This window comes from Ambystoma mexicanum, chromosome 8, assembly GCF_040938575.1.
Source record: "Ambystoma mexicanum isolate Mex_15411 chromosome 8, UKY_AmexF1_1, whole genome shotgun sequence".
In the NCBI taxonomy this organism is placed as follows: Eukaryota; Metazoa; Chordata; class Amphibia; order Caudata; family Ambystomatidae; genus Ambystoma; species Ambystoma mexicanum.
Window position 1 is genome coordinate 1040471850 of NC_090929.1, and position 18259 is coordinate 1040490108.

The window sequence follows — 18259 nt, forward strand, 5'->3', positions numbered from 1 at the left end:
GATCTTTCTGGTCGTTCTCAAGGCTATATACATCCAAGAAAACCATATTAAGACACATGTAAATTAAATATCATTGTCTGTCTTTTCTGAATACCACACCGGAAATGCAGACACAAAGTTGGCTAAAAGTGATGGGGCTTTTACAAATGTGGGCACTGCAACCAATGCAAATATGCATGGGACAAATGCAAAATCTTCAGATATCAGTTTGGCAATGAAATTAGCATCAAAGACTACATCAATTGCAAAACATGTTATGTTGTTTACATAATTCAATGTTTGTGGTAAAAATTATGTTGGTAGTACTATCAGACAGTTGCGCGTATGCATTAGGGAACATTTGTTGAGTTTGAAGAACATAGAACCAAAGACACGTACATTGGCAAAACCAGCACCAGATGGATAATGTGGATGATTTAAGATTTTTGGGTCTGATGAAAGCTAAAAAAGGAAAGAGGGGGAGATTTAAAATTGATATTACGCAAAATGGAAGCTAAATTACAATCTACAGAACATGAAATTAATTCAGACCATGAGATGCATGTATTTTTGTGACTGCAAGATACTAAATATCTAGAATGAGGTATTGCCTATTTATTTGGGATGCCATGCCGTTTGCAGCCAAACGCCACTTTTGGGACATCAGGGTTTCCTCTTTTACAACAACATTGAGCTCTGCTTCATTTGCTATTCAGCTCCCTGCAGCACAGTGGGGTCATTCAATTAAATCATTCATAATTTAGATCTCAAACTTTTTTTTTTTTAAACGTTTTTATTGGATTTTAACAATACAACAATTAACATCATCATTGCACCATTTAAATCTTGCGTAACCCCTTTCCCTCCCCCCGCCCCGAACTTTCCAAGACCACAATTGTTTTTTGTTTTTTTCTCTCAGTGTCCGGGTGGCTCTCCCGGGCTGCCGGGGTCTTCGGAGGTAGAGGATGTTCCGGTCGGGTGGAAAAGTGACACCGTGAGCGCCACCCATTGTTGTAGATTGTCACTGATTTCAAGTCTGTTCTCTCTGCACGTTTTCCCATGCGCCCGTTTCTGCTGTTGTCCATTTACGGAGGTCCTCCCACCACGACGCCACGCTGGGGGCCCTAGGGGATTTCCACCCCATGGCGATGCGTCTCTTGGCTAAAATGTACATCAAGTCTTTGAGCCTTTGCAGGGGTTTATTTTTCTTTTTGCTTTTTCGGTATCGGCCCAGGATGCACGCTCTCGGTGACTGTACATCTAAAGTGATGTCGGCGTTGGCGGCCTTTGCTGTAATCTGGGACCAAAGGGGTTGTATGGCCCGACACTCCCAAAACATGTGGGTCATCCCAACGTGTGGTTCATTACATTTTGGGCACTCTACTGTCCTCGCTCCTTTAAATTTGGTGATGACTTCAGGTGTGAGGTACGCTCTGTTGGTAAAATAGAACTGTATGAGCTACAGACGGGCGTTTCTGGACACCTTCTTATGGTAGTGGGTTATTGATCCCCATTCCTTGTCCTCGAATTGCAGGCCTAGCTCCCGTTCCCATTTCCCTCTGCACTTAAGCTCTTGCTTGGTGGTGCTGTCTAGCAAGGTTTTGTGTCCGCCTTTGGCCGCGTTTAGCATGTTTTCAATGCTGTCCTGTCCAGTGTCGAGGTTCTCCACGTCAGGCCATCTGTTTGTGAGCCTTTTAGCCACCGCTCCATGGAGTAGGAACTGGCCCACCGGTAGTCCTGTGGTCTCACGTAGCTCCGTGAACGTTAGGGCGCTCTGGTCGTCTACTAGGTCCCCGAGGGTGGCGATCCCGTGGGGCTCCCATGTGTTCCTTATTTCTTTCAGGCTCCCTGGTCTGTTTGCCATAATTGCGGCAATCGGGATTTGGGGTGAGTAGGGGTCAGTTGTGCCCACAACTTTGCAGGCTCTTTTCTACATCTGGATTCCAAGCTTCATCAGGTAGTGACTGTGTTGATTCATTCCGTCTGGGGTCCAGAATAGGTCTCTTAGCAGCGTGTGAGGAATGGCTGGTTGCAGGAGGCGGGTGTCAGTTGTGGTTTCATCCGCCATCCATTGGATTACGTGCTTTAGTTGGCTTGCTAGGTAGTATAGTTCGAAATGAGGGATTTTCAGGCCTCCTCTATCATAGGGTCTTTGCAGTACCTCTAGTGCCACTCTGTGTCGTCCACCTTGCCACAGGAATCTTTTACATAGTTTATTTAGGTCTTTGAAAAACTGCTGGGGGATGTTGTATGGGACGTTAGTGAAGCAGTGCAGGAGGCGGGGTAACGCCACCATCTTAAGAAGTCCGGCTCTCCCTGCGACAGAGTGGGAGTCTGCCCCAGAAGTCCATTGACTTTTCTAGGTTGTCTTTGGCTTTCGCTGTTTTGAGGGAGTGCTCAGTTTTGGGGTCTCGATGTATGTTTAATCCTAGGTACTTAAAAGAGGTGGTCTTCCATTTGATGGCCAAGGGTGGGAGCCTTTCTTCACTGGTGTCGCTGAGGGAAGCAAGGGGGAAGAGGCAGGACTTGTCATGATTGATTTGTATCCCCGTGTATCTACGGAACCCTTCCAAGGTTTCCAGTATGTATGGTAATATATGTTCTGGGTTGTTTAGGTAGAGGAGTGTGTCGTCTGCGTACATGGAGACCAGGTGGGTCACTCCGTCTATTACAATGTCCCCGTCCCCATATTGCTGCCTTAGGTATGCCCCTACGGGTTCTATTGCAATAATATATAGCAGAGGTGAGAGCGGGCACCCCTGTCGCATGCCCCTGTAGAGGCGCCACTTGTCAGAATATGTGTTGTTGGTGCGCACCCTGGCCGTGGGATCTGTGTATACGAGTTTAGTCCATTTTGGGAAGGCCGGGCCCACCCCCATTCTGGCCATGGTGGCGTGTAACCACATCCATCGGACCAAATCAAATGCCTTAGTGGCGTCTAGGGATGCTACAGCGCATTTACCGGGCGTGCCATTAGTGCTATAAATGACGTGGTGCAGCTTGCGCAGGTTTTCTGTGAGGGTCCGCCCGGGTACGTACCCGATTTGGTCTTGGTGAATTAGCAGCAGGATCACTCTGCGCAGCTGACGCGCTAGTAGCGCAGTCAGGATCTTGTTATCTGTATTGAGCATGGAAAGGGGCCTGTAAGGGGCGCACTCTCCGCTGTCCTTTCCTGGTTTTAGTATTGGGATGATTACAGCTTCCTTCATGGTGTCTGGGAGGGTGCCTCTCTCGTATGCTTCGTTGAACACTTGGGCTAAGAGTGGGGCCAGCATCTCCTCATAAGTTTCATAGAACTCTCCTGGAAGCCCGTCTGTTCCAGGGGCCTTCCCGGATGGCAGGGATCTGATGGTGGTCATAACCTCCTCGGGGGTAATGGGCTCATCTAAGGCCTCCGCTAATTGCGCATCAAGTTTGGGCAGCTCAATAATGACTAGGACATCCTGTATTTTGGTGTCCGTGGGCGGGGGGGGACTCGGTGTATAGGGCTTGGTAGAACCCAGTGAATGCTGTATTTATTTCAGCCTGCGTGTGTACCAGTGTGCCATCTGGATCACGGACCTGACAAATGGGCGTCCTGGACGTTTCCCTCTTGTAGAGGCAAGCCAGGAGCTTCCCCGGTTTGTCCCCAAGGGCATGACTACGTTCTATATATTTTGAATATCTAGGTTTCCCAAGTGTCTCCCAGTGCCCCAGGCAAGCTTGTTTGAGCTCTATCATTCTTGGGACGTGGGTAGGGTCCACGGGGGCCTTGGCTTCTAGTGTTTTTAGCTCATCTTCATTGGGTGCTAGTGTGGCGAGTATGGACTTCTGGGCACCTCCTATAGCTGCAATCATCTCACCCCTCAGGACCACTTTATACGCCTCCCATGCTGTGCTAATGTGTTGGACGTTGTCCATATTTAGTTGCCAGAAGTCTAGTGTGCTTTTTCTAATCTGGTCAGTGAAGGCTTCGTCTAACAGGGCTTCAACCCGAAGTCTGAGGTGGGGGCTGGGGGTCTAGGTGTAAACACCGTCCACGTGGTCATCAGTGGAGAGTGGTCCGACAGCACTCTGCGAGGTATTGTGTGTCACTGAACGTGGCCAGGTGTTCCTCGGTTACATGGATGTAGTCTATTCTGGTGTGGACCGCATGTGGGGCTGAGTAGTAGGAGTACCCTCTTTTCTCCGGGTGGTGCTCTCGCCACAGGTCTCTGAGCGCGTACTGCAGTGTTAGTGCATTCAGTATTTTGGCTGGTGGGGCTGGGCGGGCATGCTTGTTGTCTGATCTGTCTAGAAGGGGATTTAGGGTGCAGTTGTGGTCTCCCACCGTACCGTGATGCAGCCCCTGAATGGGCTTAGTCGTTTATATAGGGAGTGGAAGAAGGTTGTAGCGTTGTGGTTAGGTGCGTAGGTGCTGACGAGGCAGAGTTCCTTTCCTTCGATGTTGCCATGTATCAGGGCCATCCTACCTTCATCATCTGTTTTTGTTTGTATTACTTTTATGGGGATGGTGGGAGCTATCCAGATCAGGACTCCTCTTGCGTACGTAGAGTATGTGTATCCTATCAGTGTCCCTCTCCAGTTTTTGGCGAGTGCAGCGAGCTTCTGTGCGTTCAGGTGGGTTTCCTGAAGGAGGGCTATTCCTACTTTTCTGCACTTCATGAGCGCATGGATTTGGTGCTGCTTAACGTTCCCCTGACATTCCATGTCAAGATTCTGATTTTATCCACCATAGGTTGTCAAGGTCGAACTTATGTTGGCGGCGGCCGCGTGGCGTTTCTCGTTGTCCCCAGCAGCTTCCAGTGCTATAGGTAGTCTTGGATTTCTTGTATGAGGTTCCCCAACTCGGATACCAACTCCCTGGTTGTTCCCCCCCCCCCTTCCAACTTTGAACTTCCCCTTAACTTAACAAGTCCAGCAGGGTTCCCCCCGTTCTGACTACTCTGTTTCCGCTCCATTTGACCTTAACGGTCTCTTGGTGCCCTACGGGCGGGTTAGATATACCCTAATTCTTCTGGGGGCAGAAGACGTTACGTTGGCCGCTGTCGTATAGGAGATGGTCTCTGTTCAGTGTAGCTCGCTTTTGGATCAAATTTGCTGTTCCTGATTGTGAGATGAGTTTTCATTCTGTAAGTTCCCTGGTGTACTTGAGTGTTTTTTTTTGGTGGGTGGGCGCCCAGGTTATAGGCTACCTTGGCTTGCGTTCTCTTGTGTCGAGGTCTGGGAGTTGTTTGCTGTCCATCCATCCTGTGGCTTCTGCGGGGGTGTCGAACAGGAGCGCCCTGTTGTCATGCAGCACTTTCAGCCTGGCAGGATACAGTAGCATGTAGCGCAGGCCCGCTTTCTTTTGTCTTGCTTTTGTGTGGATAAATTGGGCTCTTCTCATCTGGACTTGAAACGTGTAGTCAAGGTATATGGCCATCTTCGCTGCGTCTCTCTGTATACTGCCCCCTGACCTCAAGAAAGCCAAGATCGTTTCTCTGTCCCTGTAGTTGAGCACGTTAGCAATTACTGGCCTGGGTGGCATCCCTGGTGGCAGTCTTTTGGTGAGCGAGCGGTGCGCCCTCTCAATGGTGAAGCCTTGTGTCAATTTGCCGACCCCCACCTCTTGCAGTAGGAGGTTTTCTATATAGTTCGGAGGGTCGTTCCCCTCGATGCCCTCGGGCAGGCCGATAATTCTGATGTTATTCCGTCGAGCCCGCTCTTCGGCCTCGTCTGCCCTGTCTTCCAGGTTTTTTACCTTTTGGGCTAGTGCGTCCACATCCTTCAGGAGCTGGGTTTTGGTCTCAGTGTTTTCTCGTACCTGGGTCTCTAGTGCCTCCGTCCTGCCTGCAATAGAGCGGACATCTTGTCTCAATAAGTTCAGATCAATTGCTACTGCGTCGATCTTGTTTTCCATAGTCTTTTGGAGGGTCTTGGTGGCTTCCAGCAGTTGCGAGTTGGCTGGTTCTGCTGGCATTTTGTAGGGTTCCTTTCGGGTTGTCGTGGAGCCGGCGAGGCCGGCTTTTGATCCTGCCGCTACTCCCGCCGCGTAGGTGTCCATTATGGTTTGCCTCTGTTTGCACCTGGCACTTTTCCCAGACATTACTCAGCAGATGGGGCCCCCGCCAGTTCTCAGGGTTGTGCGCTCAGCGGTGGGATGGGGTGGGCTAGGCCGGGCCGGTCTGCGGCCGTGCCATTCGTCAGTTCTCCCCCCTCCTCAACAGGGGGTGGGGGGGGGGTGTCGAGGTGGTTGTGCGGTCCTGGTGCGGTCCCTTGGGTGCAATGGGGTAGGTCTCAGGGCACGTTTCCTGCTTTTTTCCCCTTGGCGTTGGGGGCAGTGGTATCCGGAGGGGAGTGCCCAATGGTGCCTGGTCGGTGCAGGCTAGCACATTTGCCGCTGGGGGGCCCTCTCCTTTGCTGGTCCGATGGGGCCTCGGCTGTGGTTGCCTTGGCCCGGTCTCTAGGCAGTGGGGTTTGCGGCAGCTGGGGTCTGTGGTGGCTGGGCCCGGCTATGCTTGTCCCGGGGGGGGGGGGGTATGCTTCTCTGGGGTCCGGCAGCCGCTTACCTCTGCGTGCGGTCCCCGCCCCCCACCGACTTCTCACCTTCTGTTTCTTCGAGCTCCTGGCAGTCCCGTGCTCTACTCCCCAGCACCGTTTAGCTTGCTCTGGGCGGGTCACCTCGCACGGCAGACCAGCGCTGCCGTCTGCAGTGCGTGCCGGGCCCGCAGGGGTCCGCCGGCGCTCTCTGTCAGGACTCCAAGGAGCAGTATGCACGCTGGGAAGGGGGGGGGGGGAGAAGCGATCTCCGCGTCTTCCTGCGTTTGCAGGCTTCGCTCCCGCGGTTGCTTCGTTGCAGCACAGTGCCTCTGTCCCGTGCTTAATGTCCCCCTGCAAGTCGCTCCGACGCTTGCAGAGTCGGCTGGATGTGGCGGTCTGAGTGTCCGGGCACTGCTTTTCTATTCCGTGCCGGCTGTGCCAACGGCCGGCACCATTGTGCCACAGGCCCATCTCCCGCTTTCTTCGGCACTCCGTTGCAGGGAAATGTCGTGGCGGCCAGAGACTTCAGGTGGCGCTGCCTGCCGTAGTCGGGTGCACTTGTGGGGACTCTCAGCTGCTCAGTCACCCGGGAAATGCAGGGAATCAGCAGGATTCTAGTCGGATCGTGCAGAGCTCACTGAAAGCAGTCTTTCTTACATGGCAGTTAGCCACGCCCCCCCCCCCCCCCTAGATCTCAAACTTTATGATTTTATTATCAACACCTCATTAGAGAGTATTTCTATTCACATATAAGATAATAGTTACTATTACAAGCTTAATGTAAATGTCGAGTGCATTCCATGTATATTTTAGAGAGAAGCACCAATATTTTAAACAATACATGCATCATGATACCCAGATTATAGTTGCCAATATCAGGAACCGCAGTGACTAAGCAACACTTTACTCTTTCAAGAGCATGAACAAATTAAGCATTAGTAATGACGTATTGTGTTTACAATGTGAGTTCACGCGCATCATTGCGCGTGACGTCATTACGCAATGTGTCGTCGCCATTTTGTTTTGCCGCGAGTAATGTTAACGCGACAAGACAGAACGAGCGTTTCGATTGAAGGAATGAGGATGCTGTACTAGGGATTGACCCTTATTCAACAGGTAAGGAAAATAATATATTGTGGGTTATTTTTGAAGTTTAGCAATTGGTAACATATTTGAACACATTTCTCTGATTTATTTAAGGCACAGGGATTTAACCCAAGAGATTTTTTGGCCATATTAGAAGATGCATTTAACTACGGATGCAATACTGAGCAGAATATGAGGTGGGCATACATAATATTTGTCCAACATCACGTACAGAGAGGTATTTACTGAATATACTGACTGTTAATATTATACTTTCAAATATAGATATTGAAGATTACACACAGGATAAGGGTAAGCCAACCACCACCGCTATTGATAGAATACCGGGAAGCACATTTGGGTGCTACACAAATATGGAATTATGCTGGATTTATTTCATCTAATCAACACTAGCGTGGCATGGGGGACAGAACCCTGGGCCTTTCAGAAATGGTAGATGGTTGCATTAAGCGCATGTATCCCAATAACGAGGCATGGATTATGTATACTTTAAAGAAAATCACAATAGTATATGGAATAAGATAATGATTTATAGTATTTCTCTGTGAATTTTCAAAGTCGCAGTTAATTGGGAATGCTTTTTCTTTTACTCTTTGGTTCGATTGCCATGGATGCTTACACTTCCGAACCCACATCAACCTGTGTGGTATGTTTTAACAAATTATTTTCTTTTCTCATGTTGCCAATTATGATTTGCTTTTATTTGACAATATTACATTTATATTGTTATGACTGGCAATGATATTTCATTAACTTGTGTCTTAATATGGTTTTCATGGATGTATATAGCCTTGAGAATGACCATATCGGTCGAAACACGTGTCGGCTACATTATTACTTCACTGCATGACCAGAACATAAAGAAAATACTATTCTGGATCTAATGTGTGGACTAAATAATTTTTGAACGAATAATATGATGAACTGCAACACAGTTGTTTACTACAGATGAGGAATACTAGTTTCAAACGCGGAAACAGTCTTGCAACAGTTTATAAATTATTCACATTGAACCTAGGCTGAACAATCAAGAGCCAGCCTGGAACAGGAGGATCGGACAGATTACAAAAATGGGAATAGACTAGGTTTCCCCAATCAGAAACAGACTAGGGGACCAAACATCTCCCTCACAGACTCTGAACTTGCAATAGGTGAATAGTAGAGCATCAGCAGCACAGCAGTTAGTACCAGCAGCAAGCTGTCCACTATTATAGGAGAGCAGGGAATTCTCCCCAAAACCTTTGTAAGAAAAGTGTTACTTGATGTATATGGGAACAGCAAACAAACTAGTCCAGTGACCATCTGGACCTCATGGCAAAGTTGGAGGCTAAAAAGGAGTCGGGGCTATAGGTCTTTTTTGAAGACTTCCAGGGGAAGTACCAGACTTCAAGGGAATAGCTTAGACAGTGACTGACACAGAAAATAGGTGACTTGAGCAGCCAATGGGAGCAAAGGGAGACTTCTCGGCAGGAAGTGGAGGGCTATAAAAGGTCAGCAGATTCTGTTGACAGAGACAGGGGTTGGGTTGAAGTCCTAGAGAAGGTGCTGAGAGGCGTTCGGGTGAGGTTATAGAAAAGTTGCAGAAGGGCAGACAGAACCAAGAATAGGGTGTAGCAGCTGCAGGAAACTTAAGTATTTACAGAGAGAGGAGATAAGGTTTTGGGGTGAGAAATTGCGTATCAAATGGGTGCGAGTGGTTGGAGGTATTTCTGGAGGGAGAGGAGGAGATGGCTTGAGAGTAGGAGACAGAGAGGAGAGGGAAATAAGAGCTAAGAGGGGGAAGGAGAGTAAAAGCAGGGACTTGTTGGGAGGAGTGAAATTTAGAGGGAAGTTGATAGGATCAGAGGGGAGCTGGCTGGCAGAGACCAGGAAAATTGAGGGTAGGGCAAAGGGTGAGATCATTTGGAAGGTGGAGACAGTAGAAGAGGCAGAGAGTGGTAAGACCAGGGGACAGAATATGGATAGATAGAAAGACAGGAATAAGGGTCAATAGAGGTGGCATGCAAGTGGAAGGTTATGAGACAGCCATTGGGAGGCAAAGGGTGCCAGAAAAACCAGAATACCCAGCTAGGACCATCTGAAGTACATGAGAGAATCAGAAAGATAAGGCTATGGCAGCGAGAGATTGGACAGTAGGGGTAACCCTGGCTGTAGTAAACCAATTTTGAGCAAGCCATTGTGGAATTGGGAGCATGGGCTAGGGAGGTGGGAGCTTGAGGACCCCAATTACTAGGGGCCCCAATTGTTTTTCGTACATAGTTTGAGAGTAAAAGGTGAAATTATTGTTTTTCGGTCTCGCGACTCATTGAGCACCATGTCACACTATATCTCCTGCACCCTCTTCTGGGCCAGGGACAACAGACCTGCACAGGACTGCTGGATTACTTCGAAAAATAATTCCACCAGCGACAGTGGCATCCCCTTTTCGCCACTAGTCATTGTAGCAGGGATCTCGCTGGGACTCTCCTGGCCACTCCATCCACCACAGAATCATTTTTGGGGAGAAGTCAAAGGAGAGCAATGACTGTACCGCCTCAATTAGGAATACCCATGAAGAAGACCAACATTTGGCACTTGACCAGAACTTTGATCTTTATCTGAGTCTCTGGTCCAGGGACTCTGACCCCCACAATGTTGGGCTCCGGCAAATGCCACCAGCGACAATGCAAACAAACCTCACTAGCGACTACACCACCTCCAATGGTGCCAAACACCAGCAGTCCCTTGGCAGCAACTCCTACGTGGTGTGGTGAAAAAAGATTGCTGTTAACTCGCTGTCATCAAAGTAGCCTCCATAGCCAGCAGCTGTGGCAGTGACAATTGTCACTGCTCCAATGATAGAAAAAAGAACACCTGTGGGTGACAGGTTTATCTAGACTCCAACCAAACATCTATCATCATCATTGATGATAAATAGTCCACTGGAAGTGGACTGGAGACTTATTTGCTGCTATAGAGTGTTTTTAAACATTCTATCTAATAAAAACATTTATTTTTTGTACATTAAACCATTGAGCACAGAAATGTTCCTGCAAGAAGAATATGTTTAGAATGGAGTGTGGCTGAGCAAGAATTGATGATGATAGATGTTTGGTTGGAGTCACGATAAACACATGCGTCTCCCACAGATGTTATTTTTTCTAGATTTTCATCCCGGTAGAGGGAGACACTAGTCCGGGCCCCATCTTTTTTTTTAAGGTACTTCTTCAATGAGGACAGTGTCAGAACCCCTGAAATCAGTGGGCCTAACAGTTGCTTTTTTTGTACCTGTTGAAGGTTCTAAAACTGATCTGGGGGCACCAGACCTTTTCCCAGCCACAGCAATCTCAAACCTGGGTTTCAAATTCCTGGTAATCTGTTTCTTATCTTCAGCACTTCTGTGCTTCTTTTCCCCTTTTACAGCTTTGGGATTAGGAAACCAAGCAACAACTCTCCATAACCCATGGTAGATATCCCCCAACATAACTCAGATGCTGCATCGTAATGGAGGTGTGGGATGGGCAGGAGATGCAGTTTTCATGGGGACCTTCCTACAAAATATTCTTTCCAAGGTACTTGTAGCACACCTTAAAACAGGGATATCTTCCATCATCGCTAGCTAGAGAGGGAGGGCAAGTGTCCTGTTAGAGTCGCGGAGGACGCAGACTTACAGAACGCTGCTGCAGTCGTAGCAGACATGCGAGTACAGACCGACATCGCGCTTAGATCTAGCGAATACGCTGATGCGCGGAGGTTCTCTTGGCACTGCTAATTGAGAGGAGACTTGCCTCCCTTACTGTTCTACAATGTATGGATGGAGCAAAAACGCGCAAGGACTGCAGCCCCAATAACAGATATCTTTTGCTCTCCTTTACTTTTCAACCGTGCATGGACAGACTTGAACCCACAAGGATTGCGGCTGTAACCCTAGACCCACTGAGAATAGGGGAACCACAGAGGCAGGTGGAAGTCTCTACCAGCCAGTGTACACCTGAAGGAACTGCCTCCATAGTAACCGCAAAAGCTAAACTGTCCAGGACATATATATGTGAGGCCCATCAAAGGACCTACGCTAGTCCTGACCACCACAAATTCCAATGGTTTCGTCCTCAAGAGTACCAATGCAGGTTAAGAAAAAGTATTAGAATACCTACGTATAAACCACTGCAAGCACCACAACATACCTACACGCCCCTAGCTGTTTATGGACTTTCCATCAAAACATATTCAACAAAAAATGTTCCATCGAATTACCATACCTGCAATGCGAAGTGTTTATGCATCGAAACCCTTTCATCGAAAAGTGTTTAATTGTATAAACACTTCACATTGTTTGCATGGAAATTTGATTAAACACACCTAACGTTAACACGTTACATGGAGCTGTCTAGTGCTGGAATCTTTAAAGTATTTTGGCACTGGCCAGCTTCATGTAACGTTTTAGTGTTTGTTTATTGGGAAGGGCCCCCCCCCCCCAACCGCAACTCTAACTGTAACATCCAATGAAAATTATTCAATGAAAATGCTTTTTGATGTAAATGCATGTCAATGGATAATTTTTATTGGATTTTAATTTGAGGGAACTAATTTCGATGGATAGACTAGATACCGCTCCCAACTGCTGGGTTATCCACTCCTGATGAATGTTCTACAATTATTGTACCTCTGAACTGAAACATGGTGAGAATACTAACTAACTGTTAAATGAATGTACAGTGTACAAATGTCTAAAAAGAACACCAAGGTTCATGTAAAACTTCTGGTTCCTTCCTTATAATTCTAACCAGAAGACAACAGTGTTAACAAGTCAACTTACATTCCTTGTATGTAAAGGTACCCAGGCCACTTCTGTGGAAAACTGTAATTGTACAGGACAAGTGAACATTTCCTGGTGTGTTGGTTTTGTTTTTAAGAAATCTTGTTTAAGATATCATGTTTTTGATTAGTGTATAAACTATTGGTTTGATGATTAAAACTGTTTTTATGAGACTGAAAGATTCAGTTGTGAAAACCTTCAGTGTTCTAACCTGATTAGACCAGTTTCTATTTCACGATTGTTTATAGTCACTCCCTCCCAGAAATAGACAGCACTCAGTTATTTGTTTTATGAGTGCACCCCTGGGGTTTCTCCATTATCTCTGAGTAGTTAGAGGCGCTCACAGCCACAGCAGCTGCCAACAAGTGAGCCCTGGCACATATTCCAGAAGACTATACATGTCACATTTGAAATAACAAATCTTTCCATCTCCAAAAAAGAGTAACAAACAAGTTCACTCCAAGGGTTCTTTTCTACAAAAAGCAAAAAAAGAATCTGAAGGTGAAAACTTGTAAAACGTGGACTGGCAGCAGTGGATGTGTCACAAAGGCCTCGCTGTGTTGGACCGCTTAATGGAGCCGCAACCTGATTATGCAGACTGCTTGAGCTAAAGTAAAAAAGAAAAAAGCTGTTCCCAGAGATTCCCCTCCTGACAGGGAATATTTTACAGGTGGTAAAATACTAAAGTAACTGAACCTATAAAAGAGCCAATACCGAAGATACACACATACTAAAGCCATATTAAAGTCAAGCAAAGGTACAAAAAAAGGAAGACAAAACAAATCTTAGGCATTTTGTTTACAATAATTTAGTGGTCTTGGCAAAGCAACCTAGTCTTGTGGACAGATTCTCCCAGCTTTTCAGCGGAATTCTGCCTTCACTGGGTTAACAGAAAAAGGCATTCAAAAATCCTCTTTTACAGAGAGGTAAAATTAAGGTCACACCATTATGGAACAGTAAGAGACATTGAAAATGGGCAAAGGAAGATCCGCTCACTGCCTTCAGGTGTGCATCGAAAGCTGCTTTCACAATGACAGCCATTACACAGGTCTAATGAACCTCTGTGCCAGAGAGCAATACAAGAAATACAAAGGGGTGAGGGAGCAGCAATTCTCTTGAACAGCCACAGTCTGTCAGAACCACCAGCATAATCATCATAGTAGTTGCCTCATGGTGAGACTTGGAACTGTACATTGGAAATTAGCAGGCACAACATCCAGTAGGGTATGAAGCCTACATGGCAAATGTTGCAGGCACACTGCCCATGAAAACAGACAGAGGCAAAAGAGAACGCCTTTTAGAGTCAAGCCTCAGTGGATGAATGCTTCTGAGATTCAAGAGGCACGCCTATGACTGCAAGAGGTAGTATGGGCACAGAATTACCATTGTAAAGGAGACGTGGAGTGACATCTCACTCTGCTGCTGAGGTGAAGGAATTACATAAGAGGTCCATACCAGTAGAGCCCGATACGACATTTGAGAAATCCCAAATACGGGGTGCGGGGTGTCATAATTTCTCTTTGGAGAATGTCAAAAAGACTAGTATGTGCCAGCAGTGGTTCCACTACCCCGAAACTGTTCAGATGTGCTATTCATAAATAAGTTGTTTTGGAGAGAATGGGCCAGCTAAAAAACAAAGTACCTTGGATCAGGAAGCCACAAGGAATGGTGTTGCTGTTACAAGAAGGCTCAACTTTCCGTGGAGTTTCCGAAGAGGGATATTGGGGGTGAGGGAAAGCTAAGGGAATAGTGGTTGTAATGCAAAACAGGACAACAGGCCATTTAGGAAAGGGGATCCAAGCTAGTATAACGGGGAGGTCAAAGATTGGGCTCTCCGTTGGTCAAATGGTGCTGAGCATGAACTGTTGAGATGCAGGACATTTCAATAATTGCCTGTTTGGATTTCTTGGTCTGCAAAAGGTGTAGGTGGGTGTGTGTGTGTGTGTGTGTGTATAGGTGGGTGTGTGTGTGTGTGTGTATAGGTGGGTGTGTGTGTGTGTATAGGTGGGTGTGTGTGTGTGTGTGTATAGGTGTGTGTGTGTGTGTGTATAGGTGGGTGTGTGTGTGTGTATAGGTGGGTGTGTGTGTGTGTGTATAGGTGGGTGTGTGGGTGTGTGGGTGTGTGGGTGTGTGGGTGTGTGGGTGTGTGGGTGTGTGGGTGTGTGGGTGTGTGGGTGTGTGGGTGTGTGGGTGTGTGGGTGTGTGGGTGTGTGTGTGTGTGTGTGTGTGTGTGTGTGTGTGTGTGTGTGTGTGTGTGTGTGTGTGTGTGTGTGTGTGTGTGTGTGTGTGTGTGTGTGTGTGTGTGTGTGTGTGTGTGTGTGTGTGTGTGTGTGTGTGTGTGTGTGTGTGTGTGTGTGTGTGTGTGTGTGTGTGTGTGTGTGTGTGTGTGTGTGTAATAAAGGCAACTGCTTTCAAGTAAAACTTGTTCCAATGTACTTCAGATGAGAACCTTATGCTGAGGTGGACAAAAGAAGGGTAACCTGAAGTGAAGAGGCAGGGCATGGAAAGGGCAGGAAGGTGGCTGCGATATCATACTGAGGGTTCCAAGCCTAGGCTTATAAGCTCTATGATAACACTGCGGCATCAGCATTGCCAGTGCAATCCAGGAGAGTGGGGACTTGGGTGGGTGAGCAACTGCTACAAAAGAATAACAAAGTAAATGTTGATTTTGCAGCAAAAATGACAATGGATATAGACAACAAATAATGACAGCAAGAAAGAATGAAAACTAAAGAGCATCAGAACCAAAGCTATGCTTGTTCCTATATGAAGTCACTCTGATTGTCATGATTACCATATACTTTCCTATCCATCAACCATTAGGTAAATATTATACCTTATCTGCTGGTCTTTTTTTGGCCAGCCTTATTTCCAGCAACATCTCAAAGTATTCAGTAGTCTGTCATTCAGACTTGTACCGCTCAATTTGCTACTTCTTGAAGTTAATGTCATTGTCCCACAACAAAAAGTGCAATGCATCTGATGCAAGTGAAGTCCCTTTGCAGGTGAACATGATTAATCTCCATCAGCATTGTCTCTCTTACCCACTGTGTTACTATTGGCACACATACTTTCTTTTAAGTTCAGCATCCTTTCTTTTGGCTGTAATTACCTGATATAGAATCCATCCCCTGGCAAGCCCTTAATTTTATTGAACTCTTCCATCATGCACTGGGCCTTGACTCGAATATTATCTCCCGGCTTCAACATTTCCAAGTATGCCTCCTCTGCAGTTTTATTCCTCATATCAACAGTGCCATACTGCAATACAAAAGTACAAACAGTTTTTAAAAACATGCAGTTAGCCGTGCACCTTGCAACCTGACCACCGTTGGGCTTTCTCTTTGACCGCTTGATATTAATACACAGTACACTACTTTTTCCCATCAAACTCTGGCGGGAAATTATTACTGTTGCTGAGTATACATTTTAATAAAACACTTGCTCACACCTGCCTAAGCCCTTTGGACCAGTCTCTATATATTGTAAAGTCATGGGGAAGATGATAAAATATATTAAATGCTGGTGAACAAGAATGCCCGGCATTCATGGCAGCAGCTCTAACGGAAATTCCAATGCACACAGAGAACGCGCATGCTGAAGCCTTGATCAGGCAGGATTGGGTCAAGGGAAGGGAAGGGAACTCACCAACATCTTTAAAAGGTATGATTTTCCCCCACCTAAAAAAGACCTAATCTGCACAGGTCTCAAGACAACAGAAGGATCAAAATCAGCTGTCAGGACAGATCTGTATTATTTCAAAGGTGCAGGAGGAGATTAAAATGTAGGTTATTTCAGCAGCAGAACAACTTTCCTCTTGTGCTGCAAAGCTCACAGCCTGATAGCCTGGCCACTACAAAGAGACAAAATAGCACTTTGTGTCACTTTTGCCTTCCATTCCTTTTTGCAGGGCACACAAGTTCAGAAACAAACAGGGTGTGCCTTCTTTCACACGTACCCAGCACTTCAGCTGTCAGACATGCTCCTGCTAAGGTGACTAACACATTTGAGATTGCTTTCAACTGGAATCAGGGTGTAGGTTGCAGCTTCCCCTTTTTTGAAAACTGTTTGTGCATAAACAATTCCATGTAGAAACAGTTGTATACATAAATGCAACTGAGCAAGTAACACAAACAAAAACCTGTAATATTAAATCATGTGCTTATCTTTGTCCGTAGCGCAACAAAAACTTAAATTATTTTTCAACTACCTATAGTACATAAAAAACCCACTGCAGTGCATGCTCGTTTAGTTTCCTTCCTTTACGGCGAGAAGACCTTCTAAATCACTGATTTTAGGAGGCCTTCCATTCAGATTCCCAGAAACAGTACTCCTTGTGATTTTGAGTAATTCTTGGTTTGGCCAGCTGCAGTAACCTAGCTTGCACCCAGCTATGAGACAGTGTTCGCTTATTGATTTCAGCCTGGCATTGTTTTCCAAATACTGTTGGGGCTAAAAGCTTTATCTTCTCTCCTCACTGCCTCCATTATGTCTAATTTGCTCGTTTTCTTTCCATTTGGGTTTTTTAGAATTGTGGCCAAAACAGGAGATGGCGTTTTCCATCCTACACCGCACATCCAGCATTAGGCCCTGAGCAGGCGAGATGGAGCTTGATGCGAGTCTGATCCATTGTTCTTTATTGTACTGCCCCTCTTTCTCCTTTCTTTTTAGATTGTGCCATTTCCATAGTGAGGGCCTTTTATGCAACAACCCGACTTCATTACCATTACCAACTTCATTACCATATTGCTTGGTGCAAAGCTGATTACCTAGACAGATCTAAGAAAGTTGGAGTAACCTGCATCTCTGAAGAAACTTATGTCCAGAAGTAAAATACATGGGAAGGTTCCCTAGTAACAGCAGAATGTCATGAGGTATCTGACCTTTTTTAAATAGTGAAACAGGGAAAGCCTAGCTTTATTCCAAGAATATAATTCTGTATCTGAAGAGGTTTATTATAACCCCACATCGAGATCTACGAGTAGGGAGGTATGCGCAGTGATGTAAGAGAATAGGGAATGTATACTTTGGTGGTAGACTACTGGCATCTGAAGGTTATGAGGCGGCTTGGAAACCTGCAATTGTTTAATTTTGCTTCAGTTAAATGGAATATGTGACTTGATTTGTTGTTACAGCTGGTGGAAGCAAAGAATGTTAGAGCAGTGAAAGACTTAACTGGGTGTCACAAAAGATCCCAACTGCTGTGCAAGACTGTTACTGTTCTACCAGGTCGTTAAAGGGCATGCCTCTAACATCCCCCTTCTTTAAGGCACCCTTCCCCAATGCCACGGCCTCCGCAGACACCCTTGCATGTCTTCCTGCTGCATCTTCTCCTTCCCTCTATGTGTACACCTCCTTCCACGCCACGTCACTTTCCCTTCTTCCGAATTTCATTTGGTCCCTGCCGGACATGCCCCACTCTGCATTGGCTCCGTCACAAGCCATTCTCTGCATTTGTCATTGTGATCGGTGCCCCTCACAGCCCCCCCCATTTCCCTAGTATCCCAACACTGCCCAACCCCCTCTCGCCACACCTCCTCCCTAATTTTAAACTCAGACCCGCTTTCTGCTTCAGGCCACACATATGCAACAGTCTGATCCGCTAAGAAATGTACAGGCAAACTCAATCTCTATTGTGCACACTTTCAACATGGTGATGGATCACAGATGTCAGCACTGGGCTCAACTGCGACAAAGAGCAGGTGTAAATGGAAAGACGATAATGGGCTTTGGATCATGGATAAAGTGTGGAAGGCAGTATGTAATCATACCATGAAAGTATCTAGGTACTATTGATTTAAGTCAATGCAGTTCAAGTACTTGCAGAGGGTTAACAGTTCATGGACTCTTAGATATACACTTGGTACTAGTGGAAGT

At 46.4% G+C, this 18259-nt stretch overlaps 1 protein-coding gene across 9 annotated transcripts in view; it reads right to left on the reverse strand.

Moving 5' to 3' along the window:
• DLG5 (discs large MAGUK scaffold protein 5) overlaps window positions 1–18259 on the reverse strand; it is a 1559980-nt gene that overhangs the window by 306094 nt on the left and 1235627 nt on the right. For all 9 annotated transcript variants that reach the window (XM_069610999.1, XM_069611004.1, XM_069611003.1 and 6 more), the window contains one exon: window positions 15495–15643. In XM_069610999.1, coding sequence (XP_069467100.1) covers window positions 15495–15643 — 149 coding nt within the window. The remainder of the gene's footprint in view (window positions 1–15494; window positions 15644–18259) is intronic.